Here is a 26,674-nt window from a genome sequence, read left to right as displayed (position 1 = left end):
TAAAAAGTTATGATTTGTAGAAATATGTGTGTAAAATGTTTTGTTTTATAAAATGTACATAATAAAAATCAAATAATTTCAAGTTTTCAATAAAAAAGATTTGGTATGTCCATGATTTCTAAAATTGACTTAATTTAGGTGAATTACATACCAATACACCTGATATGATATGACATCAGGGTGTTAGACGGACCAAAAAGTAAAACCAGAATAACTAAATATTAGGGTGGCCCAAGAAAAAAAATTTTTTTTTCGTGTCTTCTGAAAATATGTTAGTTTACATGTTTTAAGAGCCCCCTCAAAAAATCAACTCAAAAAAAATTTTTTTAGAGGTCACCAAAATAGTCAAAAATTGAATTTTTTTAAAGTTTTCAAAATCGTCAAAAATTGATTTTTTTTTTTAATTAAATTTTAAATTAAAAAAAAATTCTACTTTTGACGATTTTGGAAATTTTTAAAAATCTTGAACGACCTCTAAAAAAATTTTTTGAGCTGATTTTTTGAGGGGGTTCTTAAAACATTTTCACAAGACACAAAAAAAATCGTTTTTTTTTGGGCCACTACTAAATATGTTACGCCGTCATTTTATGTTTTTTATTTTGTTTATTTGTAAAGCGGTAGATAATTTCAAGACTTCCTATTAGCTATTAGTAAAATTTAAAGTGACATTTAGTTTTTACGACGGAATTTCAAAAACAAGTCAAAGCTGGCGCCATTCTGAGTTACATCTTGTATTTCTACACATCACCACTTTTTATTTCCAATCTGTGGAAATTAATTAAAGTTTTATAATTGTACGCTATTGGATGAAGAAAGTTATAATCCCCAAGAATTTGAAATAATACAAGTTCTATTTACAAAAAAAACTCCAATGTCATCGTGCACAAATAATTGAACATGGAAGTAGGAAATTCGGAAATAACGAATTTATCCCAAACTTTTCCTCTACAAGGTATATACAGTAATATTTTAATTAAACATTAAAAAGCACTACTAAAGCAATTGCAGATTTAAAAAGTGTGAATAAAATTTTATTTTGATCCATGTTCATATGGTTTACTGCATTTTAAACAGAAAAATTAACAAATAAAGAACAAAGACTAAAAATACGCTTCTCATCAAAATAAATGAATTATAGAAAATAGTTTTTATATCTTGGACCAATATACAGAGTGTTATTTAAGTATGTGACAAAATTTCAAAGGGTGACTTTTTGAACGATTCTAAAGTGAAGTTTATATAAACATAGGTCCGTCCAGCAATGGTTCGTTTTCAAGATACAGGGTGTCAAACTTTAAAAAAATATAGTTTTTTCTTAAAAATGTTAATAATCATTTACACGATTTTACTGAAATTTGGAAGCATTATTTATGGTAAAAAGGGGTTAATTTAGCCCCAATAAATTTGACAAACTGTGGACCCATGTGGACCACCAACTTTTTTAAAACTGTTATAATTTTCTCACATCAAGCAATCAAAAATACAACCTTTTGTCTCTTGAATTTTTTTCGTATCTTGCTTACTTTTTTGAGGAAAAAAAAATAAAAACACTTTATTGTATGTCCCTGGACAACAAAAAAAAACAATTATATTAATTAATAAAACAAAAAATTTTTTTTAGCTAGCATTAATTTTTATAACAATTTCTAAGTCTAGAATAGACTACCGATATGGAAAAAAATAACAGGTACACCCCAGTTTTTGATAGTTTGATTTTTTTATTATGTTCCAGAGACATGCAATAGTGATTTTTTATTTTTTTTTTCTCCAAAAAGGAAGCAAGATATGAAAAAAATTCAAGAAACAAAAAAGTTGTATTTTTAGTTGCTTCAGCGAAAAAAATTATAAAAGTTTTAAAAAAGTCACTGATGCATATTTTATTTGTCAAAAATATTGGTTAAGGTGTCCCCTGGGACGCCACTGAACTTAATAATTTTAATCTTGTCAGGGCTAAATTAGCCTCTTTCTACCATAAATAATACTGAAATTTCAACAAAATCGGCTAAAGAAATAAGATTTTTACAAAAAAAAAACACGTTTTTTTTTATTTAAGTTTGACACCGAGTATCTTGAAAACGAAGCATTACCGGACCTATGTTTATATAAACTTTTCGCTTTAGAATCACTCAAAGAATCACCCCTTGAAGTTTGGCCACGTACTTAATAATAATAACACCCTGTATACATCGCTGATGCCACAAAAAAAATTGGAAAGCTGTTAATAAAACACACTCTATTTTCTATGCTAATATTTGTTAGGGTTGCATTACAAAAAGTCTCGCTACAGTGGAAATTCATAAAAAATTATATTCAGTGGCTTACCTCCTCGAATTTTTTACAAATAAGTGTGAAAGCTTTGAAAATTGCACTTGTTGATCCTGTAACGGTCACAATTCTCTCCGGACATGACCCGTCGGATATGTTTATTTTTGCGCCACTCTGAAAGGCAAATTAAAAAGATTTTTATGCATACTAAAGTACACAAAAATTCAACATTTTGCATCATTTTTGTCCTTCAAAAGTATTATCTGACTTTTAGTTATTAATTCTGAAAAATTTTACCGCAACCGATTGAGTACAATGCACTATTTACCTCAAAAACTATAAAACATAGCCTACTTTCTATATTTACTGCAATTTGGAAAAAGTTCAAATATAAGTCTACATATTTAACGCTAACGATACTGGCACCATCGATAACTTATGCTTTGCCTCATTAAATATTTTAAAAATTTGTGACCTTCAAACCGTTTATAGGAATCGGGCAAAATGTGTTTCACGTACTTTAGACACAACATTACTTACAAATTAAAAATTAGCATGTACCTTTGAGCACTTTCAGTTTTAAATTAAATTAAAAGAGTCCTTCAATGTTGACGAATACATTGGTACATCCTAATATAAAAATATTAAAATACTCGACTTACCTCTTCTCTGAACCTTTTAACGATTTCTCCTTTTTTTCCTATTATACTGCCAACCTCCTGAAATATAAGTTATAACATACATTAATTAAGGAATACCACAATAAACCCAAGCAAATACAAATTTAAAATATATAAATGAATTCGATTTAATTCATTTTACTTTAAAATAAATCTTAAAACGTGATTTTTACAAACGAGGAAATGAAGCAATACAAAATATTAACTCTCTGAATAAACAAACAAGTCAATATAGTGTTGAACAATGTGTTCTTTTCACATTTTTTTATTTGTAAATATGTATTTATGTATCATTTATCTACTCTTCACTAGAAGTGAAACGAGAAAGAAAACCCCAATCGATAACTTTTCATTCGACCCTTGTATAAGTAAAATATTTATTTCAGTCTCCTTAATATTCATATCATAAGCTTCCCCTTATATACTTTTAGTTAACAAAGCAAATCTGTAGGTGATTGATGAGCCTCTGTTGTCAAGGAGCTCATTGTTAAGGAAATACCCTTAAGTGAGTGTCATATCTTTCGCACCTTCCTGATTGCCAATATTCAGTGTGCCAGATCTGACAAATTAAGGTGTAAAAAGGTACGGTTACAAACCCGAAACGATATTATTAATTGGAGCCTTTGTTTTATTAATATTTTCTTGGAGATCATTCATAAAAAATACATTTGCATTCTGATAATTAAAGAGCCAGATTATTCAAACTAAAAAAAAGTTAAGGTGTGTATCATTTGTTCGGTATACGTATACAACTCAAAATATTCCCTCTGGAATAAACAAAACTTTAAAAAAACACATTAAAAACTGGTGGTTTCCACGCTGTACAAATCTAAATGTATAATTTACATTCCTTTTAAATGTATTATGAAAATGAATTCGTAACAGTACCAACATAAGCCTTACATGTACGTTAATGGGATTTAAATTTATTTAGAAGCCTTCCATTTACATACAGAGTTAGAATTTCATATTTCTCTTGAACCTGGATTATTATTGTGCTTTACAATCAATTCGTAAAAATGTCACCCTAAACATAGCTCCGAGAGAGAAATTATTGCTTTCATGTATTATTAATGTCAAATTCTTTATTCGGGCTATTTCAAAACTTGAAATATATTCGTTTATACTGAAACTTCAAGTTCAGGTACTGACATGTAACAAAATCGGTCGTTTTAGTTCCATCCTTCCGCAAATATCCCATTGGTCACGTGCAGTCTAGGCTTGTAATAATAGAACGTCATTAATAAAGTCCGTAGAGTTAATAGTGCATATTTTTGGGATATATCACGAATATCTTGGCAAAGCTCTTAGTGATTGACCCAGACTGTGCGTTTGTTTTAGTCCAAGCCCGGTATCAATCTATAATTAAATGTCTAATTGGCACTTAACAAAAGAAGATTGCGCAGGTTGGCCGGTCTAGAACCATTTATTAAAGTCGAATCGCATTACTACATCAATAATACTCGATTCGTTTGATGATAAGCAGAGCAATGTATAATTAGTGTGACAAAACCAAACGTTTATTGTAGCACGCAACAATTATTTTATCTGACTCTGGTTCAGTTCTTTTTTATCTTGTTTACGTGGTTAATGGAACAGTGTTATTTTAATATCTGCCTCTCAATTAACAAACAGGAGTTGCATTCCTATTAAATGCAATAACAATTTAAAAACAGGAAATGCTTTTTTATGCCTCATCCTCGATATGTATTTTTACAGATTAACACATAGCCGACATCAACCCAATGCACAGAATACTTATTTTAAGCATGGGATATGTCACCTTGAATAATACGCTAAAGTTGCAATTCGTTTATTGGCAAAATATTAACAATTTTTGCATGACCTTGAATATATATACATTTTTTTAAATAAATGTAAAAGTATTAATATAGTCGTTACTTGTTTTAAAATTATTTACGGTTATAAAATTTTTGAAAGGCAAATTAGTAATCATTCTAGTGTATTTTTAAGATCATATAACATTTAAGTTATTAATTACGAAGCAATAGACAGCTCGTCCCGGAAGCATCACATAAAATAAGAGAACCGACAGGGATATAAATGTCAACGGAAATCTCCCAAGTTGACGAAAAAAATCAATAGAAATTTAACGGCAGAGTAAATTCTGAGATTCTTAATTTGTGTTTAAGCCTCTCATTTGGCTTCATAAGATTACTTAATCCGCTGGTATAATTAGGGGTTGATTTAATTTGAATACTGATTCTAATTAAATCGTATAATTTTTTATAAACTCCAGATTTATTCATCCGAAATGTAAATTTAATCCGTAGAAAATCAATGAGTGAATTGAAGGTAGTGTATCACAAAAGAGTAATACACTAAAGTAAAATAAAATCTATGAAGTTTTAAAAAAATATCATTGTATTATACAGGGTATTCCTTAATGATACGCAAATATTTAAGGGTGTAATTCTACATGGAAAATTAATAATAGTTTATTTTATAAACTATGGTCCAAAATGTTTCCTTACAAAAATACAGGGTGTTAAAATTTTAAGAAAAAAAAGGAAATTAATATTTTCGAAATCGCTTTGAGATATTTCAGTGACATTTTCAATACAAACATAATTTTTAGCCCTAACAGTAGTGTGCATACGAGCACTGACTTTGATTTAAAAAAAAAATGGTACATCAATGGGTTTTTCCCCAACTAAATTTATTTTTGAAATCCCTGTTCAATGCCAAAGATAAGAGCTCTCTTGAGTTTCTGTCCTACGGTGCACTGTTTTTGGGTAAAAAAATAAAACTCGTATTGTCCGTAATGAATTAATGTAATTATTGACTTTTGCAGTAAACCTAGTTGGTCTGGAATATAGAATTACACCCTTAAATATTTTTATACCAAAAAGGAACACCTTGTACATTATATATTGATTGTTTTTATACAAACATTAAACAAAATAAATATTTGTAGGGGCAATGTAAACATTAAAAGTGCTGAAGTTTCCATCATTGTTTACTTCATAAAAAAAATACAATAAGTAACATTGTTTTCCTAATAAAGCAAATACCCAAGTATGTCCCCTTCGACACGGTTAAGTTTTATTCCAACCAGACCTAAATTTATTTGCTCAACCAGGGACATGTTAATATAATTGTTAAAACAAGACAAATAGAACAGCTACATGTATTTCTATAAAATCGTTAGCATCGTATAGCACAGGTCAAGTATAACAATATACCCTTTTCCTGTAAGAACGCAATGCAAAAATCAAATAGTGCCGATACAAAGTAAAATAACTTGTAACTACTTTCTTTGTATAACCTTTCGTAAGTCTTAAGCGGCGTGAGGCACAACACCTATTAATTTATTATTAATCGTTTTTTTTGAAGGACGGCGTGGTAGTAAAGTCGTTATCCAGGACTAATCAGTAAAATGTTATTGTATGCTGTCTTCGAAACATATAAACGACGGTTTAAATGGTAATGTCATGTCTCTAAATATAGAAACAAAACCATATTTGTAAACATACCTTGCATCTATAATTAGGCGGTCAGTAAATTTGTATAGTTCAAATTATATGAAAGAAAAGACATAATTCAGTAAAAGTTATACATGATTACTGGTTTCGGAAACAAAAAAAAAAGTGAATCAAATAAAAAAAATACAAAATTTCATATATTTTGGAATTTACTATTTGATATTCTGAATCTATTTCTTCAGCCTGTTTACAAAATAGAAAACACGTAAAATCCATTATGCAGATCAGAGAAAAATTAAGATAAACTGACTGCCAGAAATGTGAATCATAATTCATTTTTTTGTTGTCTCTTTTGACTACTACACCTGATACTCCACAAAACATACATGAATAAAGAGATTTACATAAAATAACCATTTCACGGTACTAAAAATTATGAATAAAATATAATTTACTAGACAATTTCCGGTTTTCACATGTATCAGTACAGGCTCTGAAAGACTGTAATTAATGAAGATCAATAGTTAATTATTCCTAATAAAGGCAGACTTTCGCATTTATTTGAATATTAAATCACACGCGGAATAATACATGTAGTAAACAAATGATAATAGCATCCTAGAAGATGAGGTCGTTCACCTGCAGACTGAAAAAATGCAAACAGTTACACAGTGATGTTGAAACGACTCCAGACATTTGACTTATGGATATTATTGAGATTTATGCGACCACTTGCATTACTCAGTATAGATTAAATAACTTATTTTCCTATATACACATTACCCTACATATTTAATAATTTTTTTTATCTATAAAACAGATTTTAAAGCAAATCATAGTGCAGCATGAATAAATAGCATGACAATAAAACTATATCGGTAATATTTTATGCATGAACAGATTTTAATTGTCTTATAATAGCGAATTTGATATAAAATTGGCGAATATTGGATACATTTTTATAAAAACACAAACATTAGTTTAATGAAAGCAACAAATGAATTTCAGCACTAAAATTTTAAATACTATCAAAACCGTATAGCAAATTTGCAAAATTAAAAAATATCTACTAGCAAATATACAACGTTAGCAAAAAATACCATTTAATCTTACCTTTCCTTGCATAATCAGTCTAATGGTAAGGGTGACGTTGGAGTCATCGCAAATTGATTTTTGGTCCATATCCTTGTACAAAGAGGAATCAGGGCGAAAGGGGAAGGTATGGGTTCAAATCTGAAACAAAAGAATACCATTTAAGTTTTTAACGTTAAATTAATATGTTAATATTTGAAACACAGAATGCTTTAAAAGGTATGTATATTTTGTATGTACTGGAATGATATTTTTAAAACAAATAATAAACTGTAGATAACAAGTAGAGATAAATAAATGGTAGAACTAGAAGGAAAACAATTCCACTATAAAAATATAGCAAGACATCGGTGTAGTAAACTTGCATATAAACCCTAATGTAGAATTAGGGTAAATGTGCTGGTCGTAATTCCGACAATCTCCCTCCAAGAGTACACAAACAAAAAATACCTAAATTTGTTTTGTTTGTCACTGCTGCTTAGGTTACTGGATGCAATTGTACCTATAAATAGAATTTACAAACATTCCAAGGCACCTAATGATGCCGAATAAAATAGCGCCTGTAAATTTAAAATTAAGATTTGATAAGAGTACATAGAACAAATAAAAGCTTGGGGCCGACCGCAAGCGTACACATAACCGCTACTCGAGCGTCACCTCAAATTTAGACCGCATTAGAACATTTATCGCGTCCATTAAATTCACATAATCCTGTTACACTACAGTAATATAAATAAACACAGTGACTTACGATTTGAACCCTTTATTTTCAGTAACAAATGATTTTTATTTAGGAGCTCACGAACGACGAAGCTTCCACCCCACGTGCTTCAAGCGACAATGCTGCCAACTCCACTAGCAGTTAACAGTTGCCAAACCAACAATTGAAAACAACTAAAATCTGGCACTGGCGCGTAGTTTGAATGTTATCGATCTAGGACCGAGAGCTTTTACGGGCTCGGTTCCGTTAAAAAATGAATTGTTTTAGAGCGTACCTGGATGTAATTTTGCAGTTGCAGCGTTTGGACATCAACTAATATTGTTCGCAAGCGGAACAGCTAGCTACTCGGAAAGTTATAATCTAATTAGACCCATGTTTGTACCTGGGATGCACTCGAATGTATAACAGGATACATGATGCATTAAAAGTATTTTTAATTTAGTTTACTCTTATAATGAGCTTAGAGAACATGTTTTACATCTGGTTATGGAATGGTATGTATCCACGAAACGACACAAGCATAAATAAATTTTAAAATGGACTAAGAAAAAAATATTACTGATTTTTTAAATAAAAATGTATTCTTGTCAAGTGTAACTATTTGAGTTAATATTAAAATATAACTGCTTGTTTATAAATACATTTGTTAACATTTCTTGGAAATCTGATTTCATGTAAACTAGAATAGGTAGGATCATTACTGTGATATGATATCTACCTATTCTATTCCAGGCTCAATAAGGGAAGTACCTGTCCCCATTACTAGAATTTCAGCGCTTCGTTAGATAGAGTCGCAGAGCTCAGAGCACAAAATCACCTTGTTGATGCACTGAAAAGTAGCAGTTGATTTACTATATACTATATGTTACTATCCATGCGTAGGAGTAACAGATCTTGTGAAAATACACTCAGACATATTGAATTATTTGTCTTATCCCTATTTATAGTATTTGGATAAATGAATTTTAAAAGAAGTCCGGGTCATGGTTTTCCTAATCTACCTGGGCTTTATTTAGTCTATATAGGGTTATGAAAGTTTACTTTACAATACACACGTGTATTGTATGTTGCCGACTAAGGAAAGATGACATCTTAAGTGTGCAATAGTGTACCTACCTACAATTCAACAAATTTTTTGGGAGTATATTTTTACAATTATTAGAAACCCAATATTTTTGTAGAGATTAACTGTAGTTAGGTATATGTTATGCAAGAGAAATTAACATTTTACTGAATGTAAAACTTTCTATTTCGACACATATGTCTCCTACCATACCTTAGTAAAGCATATCGTTGTATTCAATTTAAAACCTGCTCACCTAATCTTTTTTATCTGATGAATGGTGGAAGAAAGCAGTTACATTAATCAATGTTAAAACGTATTTCTCATGACACCCATATAACACATGACCCATGACCTATGATTTACATAGAATAATATAACTAACTACTTTCAATAAATAAGAGAAATGTTTTTTATGCTTACAGACACATATTTTTAATGTGTCTTATTAGACGTTTCGTTCTATTGGGGTGACTACCAACAATTGTGTTTGTTATTTCAGAATGTCTTTTGCTAGCAGTCATTGACTTCTGAGCGTAAACACGAGAAATGGTATTATTTCAATAACAAACTGTTCATGCATGTTGTGGTGCACTAGTTAACATTATGTTGTAACTAACTAATTTACCTGCAAAACATTATTTAGTATACTTAATTATTATAATTTATAACATTGTTAGAAGAGAATTAATTTATGCAACATACATATAAAAATGCATGCAAAATACGCAACGTTTAATTAACCTTAATAATAAAGCCTCAACGATTTTAACGAACTAATCGACAGCAAATACCTAGTACAGATAAAATAAACCGTGTATTAAACGAACCGGGAGAAACAAAATTAAAATATATAGATCAATAATGAAGCAGCACGGATACATAAAAACTAGCTAATATTTTTTTCCGCATAATATCGAGATTGCAACGTAAACGCAAACGAGAGCAATGTGTGAATTGATAACTCTACTGGAAAATTCATTCGCAATTTCAGCTACCATATTTCATTTCATCCTACTGATATTCTGAATATTTCAGTTGTAGGAATTGCATTATTATTACATAAGGGTCATTTTCGACTTATTCATAGCCGAAACCGTAAAAAATGTATTTTACCTAAATTCGGATGTACTATTGAGGAAATCACCTAACCTAAACCATTTTGGACGAGCTCTGCTTCATCTTTCGCACCGTGCGAGATGAGTGCGTGATAAATAGTCACTCTCTCCCCCTAATTATGTACTTTTCGGGGTGCACAGAGATTTTTAATCCGCAATTTACATTTATCGCTCGATCCCGTAAATCGTCTTTAAGGTAAGGCCCCAGAAAGCCGGCAGCGAAATTATGACACACATTTTATGCCCGCAATGGCGGGCGAAAACCAAATTAAATTTGCCGGGGGCATTAGCTTGTCATAATATTTTTATAGCCCTGCAGGAACGGGGCGTATTATAGTTTCAGATGAGGTATTTAACGTTTATATCGTGATTTATACCGAGGTAATTAAATCCCCTCTATTTTTGTTTAATATTTCTAAACGACACTCTCCACGCTGCTCCGGTTCTCCTCCAATTAAATTAAAAACTTCATACTTGCCGACGCCTGCGGAAAAAGCAAATCCTCGGAGGAAATAACTGGCGCGCCCGGACAGAGCCGTAATGAGGAGAAAACGGAGAAATTATTATTACTTTATCTTCCCATCCCTCCCATCTAATTTAGAAAAAATACGTATGCGGTGAAAATGTCTTGTAAAAAAATACTATAATATTGTGGTCCTCCATTTTCAGTTGTATTTTTCGTTTAAGTGCACACAAATATGTATTACTTTTATTGGAGTACAATTTAATACTATCATCCTATCGCGTTCTAGAATTTATATCAACCGCTGTGTTTTTGTAGTAGTTTTTAAAAGAATCACAAGGATTTAAGTCAGGTGAACGTGGAGCACCATGTCCTTTGCTTATCCATCTGCTAGGTTTAAATGTTCTCTTACATTGCGACTGAAGTGCGATGGTGCTCCGTCATGCATAAACATATACATGTTACATGTATGTAACATGTAGATAGACCAACTGGTACTTAAATCGTCAGACAATTGTGGCGTATTTATGGAGTATTTTGCAGAATCTAAATATCTTTTGCCATTGAGACGATCGGATTGCCACTGATAAAACTAATCCACACGTTAATATTAAATTTACTCTGAAAATGTCTTTCCATAATAACATGAGAATTTTCATCTGCATAAACATATTGGCTATGGAAATTTGTTATCCCTAAAACACAGCTCATCCAGTACTGTATTGGCGAATAATCTGCCAGAATTGATAAATAAACATATCTAAAAAGGAAAACTGCATTCGAGATTTCGCCACAGTCTATTAAATTAAGTACATTTTCCTCCAGTTAGACGCCTTCAGATAGTTTTATTCTGATAAAAGAGGAACACAAACGTAAAACTGCCCATTTGAAAATAGCGATATGGGTATTTTTATGCTTCACAGGTATCCCGAGCGGAGACACTGCGGCTAGCTAGATGTAATAGTCGAAATATGTTAATTTTTTGGCAACTAACTTAGCATGCACAAACCCACGTGCTCCAAAAATAAACAGATTGTAAACAGTAGTAAGTTTTGCACTAATTATTAAAGTCGTCGTTATGCGGCGTTAATTAGGCTGTTAATTAAGTAATGTAGAAGCTTTATATTAATTGAGGGCGATGCAGAGGAACTTTATACGTTGTTTCAGAAGTGTCAAATGCAGGGTAGTTCTAAAAATTATCCATTGTGACGGTAAAACAATGGTTTCGAAGCCAGCCCTGGACTGGGAATAGGTGTACGAAAGAAAAATAATTTATTTTCTATTACTGTACGTATTAAGTATCTACCCACTTGCCCTGAAGGAGAAAAAAGCATCTTTTAGCAACTGAACTATTCAATTTTGGCAACCTACATTTGTTTTTATGATGCTTTGATCTTGAAAATGGTCTTAAGATTTTTAGTGAAAAATTACGTATTAGATAGCTTGTATATAAAAAATGAATTTAATGAGAAAAGTGGAAACATAATATGTATAAAAGTGTAGTAAGTACAGAAATACTTTTCAATTTTAAAATTACATAATTCATTTACAAAAGTGAATTTTGTTATTTTTTAATCCTATGTTTTCTCAGTAAGAGGAAAATCACGCAATGAAAAAAATGCCTTACAAAGCACAAAAATTAAAACATTTTAATTGAGAGCGGCAGGAAACAGAATTCGGGCAAATTTATCAGCGAAAGTGAGCCTTAAAAAATAAACGGGACGTTTCTAGTCGCGGGTAACTTTAATAAATGGGTATATTAAGGAAGGAATTGTCTTATTTTTCATTTTCTTATATCTTTGGTACAAGGGAAACTGTCCTGTGGAGGAATGAGGGGGGTTTAATAAGAAGCTGTGGTTAAAAAAATGGGCCAGATAAAAAAACGGAAAAATATGTGCCGCAAGGGTTTTATTAATATTTAAATGAAAAATACCGGCTGACATATCCAAAGCGACACGTTCAACTGAGAAAATGCAATTCAGGCGATTTAAATCGAAAATTGTGTCATTTTAAACCTTGTTATGAATTTAAAATGTAATTTTTCGAATAACATTTGTTAGTATCATCATTCATATGTTATTTATTAACTTCAATAAAATTATTTTATGTATATAATTTTATACATAGTTTCACTTATGTTAACGATGTTGTTAAAGCGCTTATATGGGTATTAGGCACACCAAAATTTTGTAAATATACTAATAAACACTTTGATGAGGGTCCTGTAAACAATTTATTACGTTTATTGATTAATCTACTAATTGAATACTGATAGGCTTACATAATTGAATCTAATTAGCTTTGACTAAATTAATTGGTTTAAGCCCATTTAATTAAATTTAATCACTTTTTTTTCCTTTTCACTAAAGATTCCTACATGCCAAAAGGCACAGCTCTATCTAAATATTCTAAATATGACATTTACGCAACAGAAAAAGACAACTTCCCGCAACTCTTCAAATTTCATAAAGTCACGTTTCATTGTAGAACCAATACGAGCCAGACAATAATTTATTTAACTTCAAACTTTGTTCTCGTATACGGACTATGAAAAATGGTAGCAAACTGTACCTGCTAGCTCAGACTGTCAAACTTTCTGTTGTTGGTGTATAAAGGGGACTCCATAAGTGATTGTTAGACAGACACCCCAGAGGGCTTTAACCAAGTTTCCACAAACCGCAGATATACCCCGTTCAATTGCGTTAAATAAATAGTACAGAATAAACACAAGCCATGGGAAGTTTAGGTATTAAGTTGAGGTTTGCCAAAAGTTTTAAATTATATATAATCAGGAACCCCAGCAAACAATGGGAGTAAATTAATATAGGAGCCATTCGACTGCTTCAAATAGTCCTAGGAAGACATATTAGGAAAAATAAATTTGCTGTGAATCAACTCCACTTTACAAATAACGTTTATTTTCCTTAGAGAAAATGAATAAATAATATAAATAAAATAAATGAAATAAATGTAATAAATGAAATAAACGAAATAAATTAAATGAATGAATAAATGAAATAAATGAAATGAATAAATGAAATTAATGAATAAATGAAATGAAATAAATGAATAAACGAAACAAATTAAATGAAATGAATGAAATGAATAAATGAAATGAAATAAATGAAATAAATGAATAAATGAAATGAAATAAATGAAATAAATGAATAAATGAAATAAATGAAATGAAATAAACGAATTGAATAAATGAAATGAAATAAATGAATAAATGAAATGAAATAAATGAATAAACGAAATAAATGAAATGAATGAAATGAATGAAATGAATGAAATGAATGAAATGAATGAAATGAATGAAATGAATGAAATGAATGAAATGAATGAAATGAATGAAATGAAATGAATGAAATGAAATGAAATAAATGAAATGAATAAATGAAATGAAATAAATGAAATGAAATAAACGAAATGAATGAAATAAATAAATGAAATGAAGTAAATGACACTTTTGTAGATTTATTATAAATTTTGAATCTGTATTTTGAATTCCTAATTGTTTATTAAAAAGTTATGGTTATTCAGAACCAACTTGACCACGTTTTTGTTTGAACGCTCGTTATTTAAAAGACAGAATCGCAAACAAGAACTAAAAGGAACGAAGAAGCAGTTCCCTAAAAGTGAGTAAGCGAATCAGTATCAGATAACAAGTGAACGGTATTCCTGCAGGAAGATGGTCGTTATGAGTGGATAATGTACGTATTCAGGGAAAAGCGCCGCCTCTAGACACTATGAATAAAATATCTCACAGATTTCTATTGGGGATTTGGCCGGATTTTCAGCAATTTTCCCAGCTTACCATGGATCACAGTTTCACTTCGTTATGTGTGCCCAACGTTCACGTATTTCCGGATTCCCTCTCTATTGTTGGAATTTTCTCGGGAACTGTTCAATGCTGGCTCCGTATGAATCAAATTAGGGTTTTCCATACAAGTGCAATATATAATCCGACACAAAGTTTGTTATATAACCCTGCTTGCTTGCGAAATGGATATATAGGGTGGCCCTATTAAAGCAGTCCATCTGAAATATTTTCAATGCAACAGGTTTTTCTGGAAAACACCGAAACAGGTCGATTTTGCTTTCAAGGGGTAGACTACAAGCCCATCGGAAATTTTCAAGGGGTCTTTTGACCCAGCATGAATTACTTATAAATTAATACTACCACATTATAACAATAACTTTAGAAACTATGCCGTCAATTCTTGTTGGTACAGGTGAGTTTACAGGTAAGCTAAACCTGTTCACCAAGGGGGGTGGTTTTCGGCAATTTCTAAAGTATATAAGCAGGTTATACAAAAAAAATGAACCTCGACCTAATGCCGTACAAAAATAGCAATACCGTAAGCCAGGAAAATTTTTGATTTTCCGAAGATTTTGGCCCGAGTTTTGGTGATTTACAGTACGGCATTTATACTGCAAGTTTCGGATCGATACATAGATAATTTTTTAAGCGACGCCGTACGTACTTGCTGATACAGGGGTTAGGAATACAGGGTGCAACCCTCTATTTGTAATCAACAAAAACAAAAAGCCGTACAAAAAAAATGGTTCTAAATGGCTTGAAATATATTTTTGCAAATAAGTATTAGGTACTTGCAAGAATTGATTTTATTTTTACTACTATTTTCTCCTTAATACAAATTATTTATTACTATACAGTCTTTCTATAATAAGACTTACAATACCATATAGAAATATTTTTCACTAATGCCGTCCATATTTGTCGATACAGGAGTGAGAAACCCCGGATGCAAACCGCTATTCTGACCCTTATGGTTTCCGATCATTGAAAAATGGTCGCCATTGTTGCTAGAACATTATTTAAGAGGTAAAATAATGTTTAAGTAATATGCCGTTAAAAAACCATAGGTCGATAAATAAATTTATTAATTTTATTTTGAAAAACTTATACATATAGTACTTATTATTTTTTTTTCACAACAATCTTAGGCCCGGTATTTTGAGTCTCGGTTAAGGCTCGATTAACTAATCAAGCGATCACAATTTTGCTTAAATAAATTGTTTAAAAAATTGTAACAGAAGAAATAATACTTTCTTACACGTCATTAAATCTCTAAATTTCTCAAAATATTTTTTCGATTCTCTATTTAATTTAATATCTTTTTAATCGTAAAGACAATGCCATCATAATTTCTACGGTATAAATTAAATTTCTCTTGAAATTAGGATAAAACTCATTTTGGACTTATTATAGTTTCGGAGAATTGTTCCAACGAATATGTACGGCATTGCAATTTTCATTTTTTATGTTATATATCTGATGAAAATTTGTAAATGCCGTATAGTTATTAATAACCTAAAAATGTGGAAAAAATTGAATAAAAAATATTATCAGTTAAGTAAAATTCACTAGTTAAAAATGTACGGCATTGTTTTTTTTTTTATTTTTTTACTTATGAAATTTTTAGTTTATTAAGTACAAGGAATTTTCAAATTATAAATTTTTAAGATTTATTTATTTGTTTTTTTAATTCTTACCATTAATTATAACCGGCCATGATTTAGTACGATAGTTTTTGGTTATATTTTATAAAAAAAAAATGGTTACCGTACAGGAATTAATGATCTATCGAAAAAAAATAAAACTCAATTCCAAAATACAAGTAATTGTTTATAAACTTTTGCATTTACTATAATTTTCAGACGGCATAGTTGCTAAGAATTATTTGGAGAGTTAAATAATCATGTGGAATCGATGCCGTACATTTTTCAATGACTTGAAAGAATGGGAACTAAAATAGAGGGTTGTACCCTGCATTTCTAACCCCTGTATCAGCAGATACGTACGGCATCACTAAAAAAGTTATCTACGTATCAATTCGAAACTTGCAGTATAAATGCTGTACCGTAGTAAATCACCAAAAACCGGGCCAAAATTTTCAGAAAATCAAAAATTTTCTTGGCTTCCGGTATTGCTATTTTTGTACAGCATTAGGTCGAGGTTAATTTTTTTTTGTATAACCTATAAACTTTAGAAATGCCGTACAAAAGTGTTTTGTCGAAAACTACCCCCCTTTGGTGGACAGGTTTAGCTTACCTGTGTACTCACCTGTACCAACAAGAATTGACGGTATATAGTTTCTAAAGTTATTGTTATACTCGTATGTGGCAGAATTGATTTATAAGTAATTCATGCTGGGTCAAATGACCCCTTGAAAATTTCCGATGGGCTTGTAGTCTAGGGGACATCCTTCGATCATAAATTTATGGATCCCCCTAAACGGGGTGACAAACCTTTCAAGAATCTTAATGGCACGAGGGGTTAAGTTCTGAAGTTGTAGACTTTCGGGATTTAGCATAGAATTTAGAATAATTTTTATCAAATCCATATAATTTTGGTATCACTGCAAAGCTAAAAGATAGACCCACTTCCCTCGTGTAAGCAATTTTTGATTTAAGCCTTTATTTTTAAGTAAATAAATTGTAAATATGGCGATAGAGTAAAGAGTAAACACTCCTTAAATTTAAACAATAAAAAAAATAATTTTACTACTATTCCACAACAGCCTTAGGAAACAACTTTGTCTTTCGATTGTTTTTTATTTGGGCCGCTATGTTTATTCGTTCTCCAAGTGTTAGGTTAGGTCAAATCAATCAAAATATGGGTTTATCTTATAAAAACACTATAGTACGATCGTATTCGATGCAAAGTAGAGCAAAAAATTGTCGGTCTTTTATCAAAGGAAAATCGTGTCATCATTTTTAGGAGGCGTAAGATGAACCGTTTCAAATTTAAAATGAAATTGAATGTAAAATCTGAAATACCGCCGTATACGCAATGTGTTCTGGTACTAGCTGTAGTCGGCCAGGTGCATCGAGTGTACGAAGTGGTCGGTTATACGTCAAATATTAACCTGACGAGCTTGATTGTAGAGCAGGGAACAATAAACAGTGGCGCGTACAGAGGTGAAATGTAGTACATATGTGGAATTTAAATAACGAATTGGATTTATAATAAATTACATTTAAAACAAATAGTTTATGAGAATAAAGGGATTTTTGTAGGAACAGGGTTCCAGACGTGAACTGATCTCTTCATCGCACCCCATTACGATTCTTTTTTTTATAAGGAGAACGAAGTTTCAAAGCAAAAACCTTGTATAATAGATATACTATAAATATTTACAGAATGAAAACAAAATAAAAATCCTATGATATGATTCTATCAAATGAAAACATTAACAACAATTCTCTACCAATCTCAACAAAATAAGTTATTTTTCTACCAAACAAGAAATGTTAATAAATTATAAGCAAAATATAAATTCTATGATTTATGTACTGTACGCCAAACTGCATTTTTCTCATCTTCATTTAATATTAATTTCTTCTTTCCACCCCCTTTTTAGGTTTCTTAACGTCTCCTTCAATTTTCTTCTCTCTTAAAATTTTGAAAACAGATAATTCGCTTACTCCAGTATATCTAGAACACATTTCCACCAAACCAGACTTCAGTTTCATGGGATGATCCTTTTCTAAAGGGTTATAGACATTTAATATTATCGTTTTTTCTCTGTAACTTAATATAGATTTTTTTGTACCCACAGCAGTACATCCGGCTCGCGAACATCCAGGCACCGCCTCCATTTCTCCATATAACGACAACAGAGCAATAATAATACAAAAAACTTCACTTCACTAGCACAGAAAATATAATAGCATTCACGATTCACAAACAACAGCCCGAAACACACACAGCACACAAATAAAACATTAAAAACACTTTTGTTACGGAGCACAAGAAATATGATTTCACTCACAAATTCTCAAATAATAGCGCGAAATACACATATAGCCCGAAAGAAATATAATTGCACTTATAACAGTTATAACCTCACAAATATCGCGAGCGAGAAACACGCATCACCAATACAATCGAAACGAAACTGATCACGCCAGGCCGGCGCGCGCGCCGCCGCAAAAAAACACAAGACACAAGTCATATGAGGGAGAATGAAGGAAGTAATAAATGTATTGTTGCCCTGCCGCCCAATGTGCGAAGGAGATGCCTTTGTTTTTCATTTTATCCTTCATAGCATAAAGAAATTATTCAATTTCCAAAACCCCCTATAAAATGTGTTGCACTGATTCCCTTGACAGGCAATGATTGCATCGAATACGATCGTACTATAGCTTCGCATATGTTTTTAGCACAAGTCATTCGTTCACTGAAGAATTATTACGTTTTACTTTAGCATTCGCAGAATACGAATTAGTATTCGTGGTAAAAAATTCGCCGTTTCAAAGCCATTACTATTCGATTCTACCGCCTACGTATCTGTCACCGTTCCAGCGATCGCGACAGTGACGGTTACAGTTACGGCCGCGCGTATGAAGAATCGAGCCGCAAATGAAATTACATGTTTTCTATACAAGTGGAAAATTAAATTTCATAGGAACGCTCTCCAAATGAAATTTCCGATTCGATAAAGGGAACTCCTGATATGATCCAGATTAAATTGTTCCATTATATGGCTCCGCTGGAAGCATTTTTATGTGTCAAATTATGGCGCCCGTGCCGGTTCCGGCTAAATGAGAAATGACAGATTTAAACCTAATAATAGCGGTCAGTCGGGAGGTGCCTATTTTAAAATTCATATTTCATGTATATTCTAGACGGGTATGAACGTTACACAGAATGAATAATGGAGCTTATAATAAGAGAGTTTCTTGCAATTCTGTTACTCGCTTCTGTTTGTGTTTCGGTACAAAGTAATCGGGAAAGTGTTCATCGCTTTTTATTCAGAAAATAGTGAAAATAACCAATTTTGTTGTTCTCAAATTCAATAAATGTCTAAATAAATAGTACAGATCATTGCCCTAGAACAGCGGTCGGTAACTGGCGGACCACGATCCAGGTCCGGACCGCGGAAGGTAAAATACTGGACCGCCAAAAATTTTTTGAAGTATAAATTTCTCAAATAAATTATTTAATAAATATTTTTTTACGTTTGAGTGGCACCCTTATCATTTTTTCTAGTATTTTACAATTATGTGACTGATTTGAGTTCTTAATAGTTAGTAAGCAGATTAAATTTGAGTGTAAATTAAAATAAAAAATTAGTAAGAAATATGAATTTTTTTTGTGGACCTCGTAAAAAATTTTCAAAAGTATCCGGACCCCACCTAAAATTACTTGCCGACCCCTGCCCTAGAACAACTCATCCATGTATTACCGACAGACCACTTTACGCCATCTCTCGTTGACATCTGAACTATATCGGATGGTAAATTTAAATTGCTTAGAAGTACTTTTTACAAAATTTATTTAGCTTTTTACTGTTGGCTTCTAAAACTATTAATTTATTGGTATACGTATTGGCAAAAAATAAATACACAGATGTAAAGTCAATACCTAAAAATTAAATAAGTTGGTATAACTTTATGACATTTACGATCAACAATCTATAACTTGCATAAAGTTTATTGGGCAATAAGAATACATAAATTATTGTCATCTTTTTATGTAACAAAATGCAATTGGCACAACATTAAAATTGAAATTGTTTAAACCAAAGTAGTAATACCACATTCGTTTTCCTATCAAATTCGCCTATGTTTCCGATACGCTCAGCAATTCACGGCGATTTCAGCCACATCAGATACATACAACAGATTCGAAACCAGAAATAGCTCAGTATATGACGGTTTTTAGGTCAATTGACGTGAATTTTTAACAGTAACTAGAAAATTGCTCAAGAAACAAAAGTTACATAGTGCCGATATGTGCTTTCACCCTGGGGGTGAATGCCACCCCTTCTGGGGGGTGGCAATGAAGGCACCCATTTTAATTGCAAAAATCAATAGAGAGATGAATTCTAAGCAAATAAATGCTCTATAACGTTTTTTCCAAAAATTAATATTTTCCGAATTATTTGCGATTGAAAATGTTGATTTTTCATCTAAAAAGTGCCTGTTTTTCAACAATTTTTGATAAATAACTCGAAAACCTTGCGTTTTATTGAAAAACCCATATAGAGCAAAAATAAAGCATTTGAAATAACGAATCGATTAATTTTGATTGATTTGATTGTTGATTATCTACCGTAGATGTAATAATAACCGAGTTATCGCTCTCTAAACGTGATTGTTTATTTTTCGGAAAGTAAAATCGAATCTTTTACCGTAAAATAATGGCGAAATAATTAATTTTTCGAAGAAAATGAATATAACCTTTTTTAAAGTGCTTGGAAAGACCTTTAAAATGCTGTTTGAAAAAATTTCGTAGCTCAAAAACTCGCGGAGTTATGATGAAAATAAAATTGTCATCTCATTTTTTCGGAGAAAAAATCAACAATAAAATCTATGGCTGCACCATAAAAATAGAAACTAAGCGTAATCCATGCACAGTTGACTTTATTTAGGTACTAATTATAGGCTATGCTAATTTGACAGTTTAGAATGCCTAAATTTAAAAAAAGTTTGAAATAATGAAAAAAAAAATTAATTTAAAAAAAAAATCCTTTCTTTCGAAATAACCCAAAAACTAAACAAGATACGTGAAAAATGCAAGAGTTCAAAATTATAGGTCTTTTTTTTATAATATTTTTGCTCACTTGCAATTTTTCTGTAGAGCAAAAATTAACTAAAATTTTACGTTTTTTAGCGATCGCAACCAAACGTTTGTTACATTTTGAAACTTTTTACCACCCTGTACATTGTATAATTCTATACATTTTCCTAACATGTAGCGTTACCTACATTTCCGATTCTTTAAACATTTCCTATGATAAAAATTCTTATTGAACGTGCCCAATTGTGAAGTTAAGAAAAAGGGATTTTCTAAAGAATAGTGCCGGGACTATCCCCTAAATGCAAAAAGGCCGGGGGAGTCTGAAACTTTAAATGGAATCGCGAACTTGCAGGTAACTCTAAGTTAAATTCAAAGAAAACAGGAACAGATCCGGAAGGAAAGAACCGGATTAAACTTCAATTAGGGCGAGATTAATCGGGTGCAGTTGCGCTTGAAGTATGTTTGAAATAGTTAATCGCGAATTTGAAAGGCAAATTTTTGTGTACACAGCGCTAGTGTTATAATGCTTCGGCTAGAAGTCATTTGGAGTGGATCCGAGTGTCGAATACTATTCGTAGATACTGTTTTGTCGTTTGATATATTAAACTTCAAAATGAATTACGTATTATATTGTCCGCTTACGACGGCGATACACCATTTATGAGATCCTCACTTTGGCGTGTAGATCTAAAAGATTTATAAATATTTAGTCGTTCGAGCAATTCCCACCAAATTAATAAATTTGAAATAAATGTCGTGTTTGTGAAACGATTTTGTTAAAAGTCAAATGCATAACAGAAATCGACGGTTACAGCTGCTGTACTTGGTGCGCCGTATTTCTTATATTTTATATTTAATATATAAAACTGGTTTGATTGTAGTTCATAGAATAGAGATGTATATTTTTGGAGTCGTTTTTAATTATTGGAATTATTTGCACACAATCTGCATGAATAAACCAAGAGTATAATTATTTTATTTTATTTTTCTCCTATTATTCTCTCTTTGTTGTTATATATAAATTACATTAAACATCTTGTATTTTTTACCTTAATAGTGTTAAAAATAAATTGTAGGTACTGTATTTGTACATCAGCGGTTCCAAAACTTCTTCGCCTAGCACATATGCTCAAGGTCAACCGGTAGCAAATAAATATGGTGAAACACATTAAAATTTGCAGTTGTTATGTTTATGTAATGAATAAAAATGTTTACGATAATTGGGCTATTAAATTGTAAAGAGGCTTCTTAAGTAAAATGCGCCAGTACCGTCGATTATATTGTTCTAACATAAAATACAGCGCTAATAAGAGCATAAAGAGTTATTAACTTAAGTATTTAATGATCCTCTTAAAAACTTAACGAGAAATCCGTCTTCTAAAATGATCATCGACGTCGAAAACACGTTAAGTTCTGCTAACAGCGTTATTAAAGCTTATATTAAAAATAAATTAGTCTTACACCTAAGTACGGATAAACAAAGTGCGTTCTTGAGTAAGGTAGGAAGAAACGAATAAGGCTCACCACCTATTTGGAAATATATTTTGAAAATGATGTAGGATGGGAATATACAGAGTGATTCATTAATATTTGTACATACACTAACTGTATAATCCTGGGCTAAAAATATGAAGAATTGACACAAAACGCTTAGATAAAAAATTACGGAGTTACAGTGTTTTATTTAAAAAATTTTAAATGATTTTTGCAAATTACTAAAACTCTAAGCGTCGCCGTCATGTGTCAATTTTTCATATCTTCAGTCCAGGATTATCCAGTTAGCGTATGAACAATTATTAATGAATCAACCTGTATATGTAGTTGATCGGATACACACAAAGATAATTACGAAATGCAGAAAAAAATCATTTATCCAAAGGCTTTTTGAAACTGTCCCTTTTATTACAAATCCATTGCAAAAAAGTTTCGCTCGCTCGTAAATGCTATATGTTACATTTTCGACCATCAAAACCAAGATGATTAGAAATGAATCTGAAAGGAAAGTTACCTCAAATTACATTCTTTCGTATCACTGATTGTGATTATCGAACTGATTCTAAAATTTTGAATGGGTATATGGAAGAGTTAGGCGTACACTTTGTAGTCCTGGAAAATAAGGAAACAATAAACGAACTTTTATTACTTAGAGATTTTTTTTTATAAAAAAGTGTAGGTTTTAAAGTCAGAAAACATATGTCACACGCAACCATCAGGAACATACAGCGTTTTGAGATGTACAAGTAAATATTACAAATTCGCTAGTTTAAATAACTTGGTGGATTTCACCGGGTCTAACGACACCATTTAGAGTGTACGATTATTTAATAACCATAGAAATCTAAATAAAAAAATTAGATAAATTTGGAACGAATACATTGAAGATGAGATTCGAGACAAAACATCTGAATCTGGTTCGGGCTGAGGCAGTACAGTATTCGGGGTCAAGAAAGCTTGCAAAAAATGTAATAAAATTTCCAGAACCATATTTAAAAGAAGTGAAGTTGATGATGGTACTGGAAAGACGAAACGTTACATAGGAAAATCGATTATGTCGTCCTATAGAGGACAAAAAGTTGCCAGTAGAAAGAATTTTTCTTTTTTTAATATCACCTCAAACAAGGCTGAAATGAAACAAAAATGGATTTCCAAAATTTCGGTTTTTTCAAATATTTCGAAAACTAATCAAGTTAGCCTTGATTTTTTAGAGGCATAATGTTGGTTCCCTTATTACACAACTTTAAGCTAGTTTATATCTCTTACCGTTTCCGAGATCCCTGTAGTGAGAAGCAAAGTTGTAACAGCCTGTAGACATATATTATTAAATCTATATATAAAATATTATTGTGTGTATTAATTTAATTAATTTAATTTATGATGTTGATTTGAATTTTGTCAAATTTTTGTGTTTTATGTGTCGAGTGTTGCGTTGTTTTTGGTTTTGTTCCTGTATTTTTTTTATTTAGATTAACTGTAAACTGTTTAATACAAACCTTTCTTTTATTTACCTCGTATCTTAATTGTTTATCCCTTGCTAGCTGTCACTCAGATGTTTGTTTTAATTTGAATCTCAGGAGTCGGTTCTGTATAATTCATACATAACTTATTCAATGCTGAACGCCAGAAAATAGAGTTTTTAAATTTTATACAATATTTATTTAAATTAGTTAATTGGATTATAAGAAAACAAAATTTAACTGGTTGGCTTTAGATCAAAAATGGCTTCTTACAAATTAAATTTTTATGGTGAACAATAATAAAGAATATTTTTATTTTTCTTCAACTTTTCTTATCCTACTACAGTTTGACAATACAAGGACTGGGCTTTTTCCTTTTTTTTAACAAAATTTTACTATATTCGAATTCTTAATTGATACTACCTTAATCACTCGCCCGTGTATTGTGTATTGCATATCTTAAATTATACAAATTTTAAACTAACACGATCTGACGTTTTAAAATTAAAATGGCTGTCCCTTTTAGAACTTGTTGTGAGCTAATTCAATTTTGGAGTTTTTAAAGCTAGATTTTGAATTACTAGTCTTTAAATTTGTTCAGGTAAGTCCTGTTATTTTAATTTATCCTTTTTCTAAGGTATACTGTATTAATACTGTACTATTTGTAGGTTATAGCTATGAATTAATACTCTAGTGCACTTTATTTTTCTATTTTTAGGTATCTGTTGGTTACTGCGTGCTTCTTTCCTTGTTGGAAGCGCTGACGATGTCTTTTGTACCATTTATGGGCCACTGGAATACCTCTCTGGATACTGCCTTATACTGGTTACAAAATTTTTCTTCACTGGCCAATTTTCTTTATGTGGATTTTGAAAACAAACGATTTTCGATGTTACTAGTAACTTTAATTTACTCCCTGATTATTTTTCTTGAATTTTATTTAATTTTTGTTGGAGCTACTTCTCCTTTCTAGCTTTTTACCAAAAACCAAGCCGTAACTAATAAATAAACTTTTGTTTCTCATCCTTCTAGAATTCTCTGGTTTCAATTTGTCTTAAGGTCCCTTTACAGAAATTCCAGTCCTTGGATGTCCTTTTTTCACAACACTTTTCACTGCACTTCTCATAACTAATACATTTTTTACAATGTCCTTTTATTTTTAATATACAAATGTCTTACTAATTATAAAAATATTCCTTATTTTATGTTCTTTTTCTAGGTCATCTTCTGGTATTTGTAAAGCCAACTTTAGTTTTAACATTTCATAAAATTATAATTTAATTTAACATTTGATAAAAAAATTTCATATATGACTTCAGTTAATTTAAGATATCTTCTCTACATTTACTCGTCTACCCAAAATATCAAATTCATCTATGGTATTGGGCTTTCTTTTGATATATGTCACACTGGGTTTAAATTCTGTTTTCTCATTGTACTGGGTGTTAGCAAGTGTCGATGTCATGCATTCTTTTGAAAAATTATTTTATACTTGTGAATTAAATTTAAAATTATCAATTTTATACTATGTGATATCCTTTATAGTTACTTATTTTATATTCAGAATCTTTATATTAACAATTGTATGCTATTTTATTGTTTGCTATATTAATAATTAATTTTTATATATGATCCAAAGTTCGGTCAGGTCATTTTTCATTTGTGATTCTTTGTGTGCATTTCCAATTCGTTACAATATTTACCTAAATATGATTGTTCGCGTTTTTTTGACCAAAGTCTGCCAATATCTCAAAGATGCATTTTTTCGAAGAAAAGTTTCAAATAAAAGTTGCTCAAAATTAAATTTTTTACAAAATTGTTCCTATGAAAAATTTTGATTTTCTCAATAGTTTTCCCGTACCTACCTATATTTTGTGAGCAGAAAAGCAGAAAAACGTATACATATATCTATTCATCATTATAATTTTTTTCCCTTTCGTTTTCCTCTTCAACTGAAAATATCCTGTTCAATTTATATTTTTATTTATAATTCTCGATTCTGTGCGCGGTACTAACTTTTTCATTTTATTGTGCGTATAAATCCGCTCGCAAAAAATCCATTTCGCACTGATTGATTCCGTGCCGTTTGTATTTGTGATCGAAACGTTGTTGTGCGCCCTTTTAGGATTAATCCCGCCACCTAATGGAGAAGCGATACCAGGTAAAACAGTAACCGATTGTGTTGTATTCATGTACGAAATTAATCCTCTTACGCTTAAAAAAGCTTTTATGCATAAATAATTTCAGCGCTACAAAGCTCCGGCCTGCATTTTTGAGCGCCCCATTCTCCTCCATTAGTGCCCGTAAATTTTTTATT

The 26,674-nt window shown here is 31.0% G+C and overlaps 1 protein-coding gene across 5 annotated transcripts in view; it reads right to left on the bottom strand.

The window, feature by feature from the left end:
* Nucleotides 1-26,674, bottom strand: part of LOC108910125 (poly(rC)-binding protein 3) — a 228,360-nt gene that overhangs the window by 27,061 nt on the left and 174,625 nt on the right. For 4 of the 5 annotated variants that reach the window (XM_018714674.1, XM_018714642.1, XM_018714661.1 and 1 more), the window contains exons 1-4: nucleotides 8,235-8,323; nucleotides 7,505-7,624; nucleotides 2,928-2,984; nucleotides 2,323-2,439 (exon numbers count right to left, since the gene is read on the bottom strand). In XM_018714674.1, the coding sequence (XP_018570190.1) occupies nucleotides 2,323-2,439; nucleotides 2,928-2,984; nucleotides 7,505-7,573 (243 nt within the window). In that variant the 5' untranslated portion in view covers nucleotides 7,574-7,624; nucleotides 8,235-8,323. Of the gene's footprint in view, nucleotides 1-2,322; nucleotides 2,440-2,927; nucleotides 2,985-7,504; nucleotides 7,625-8,234; nucleotides 8,324-26,674 lie in introns of those variants that run through there. The other variant, XM_018714652.1, reaches the window with a different exon arrangement.

Source organism: Anoplophora glabripennis, unplaced genomic scaffold, assembly GCF_000390285.2.
Source record: "Anoplophora glabripennis isolate ALB-LARVAE unplaced genomic scaffold, Agla_2.0 scaffold27, whole genome shotgun sequence".
NCBI classification, from domain to species: Eukaryota; Metazoa; Arthropoda; class Insecta; order Coleoptera; family Cerambycidae; genus Anoplophora; species Anoplophora glabripennis.
The sequence above is the reverse complement of the archived record's forward strand: the minus strand, read 5'-3'. Positions and strand labels throughout refer to the sequence as shown.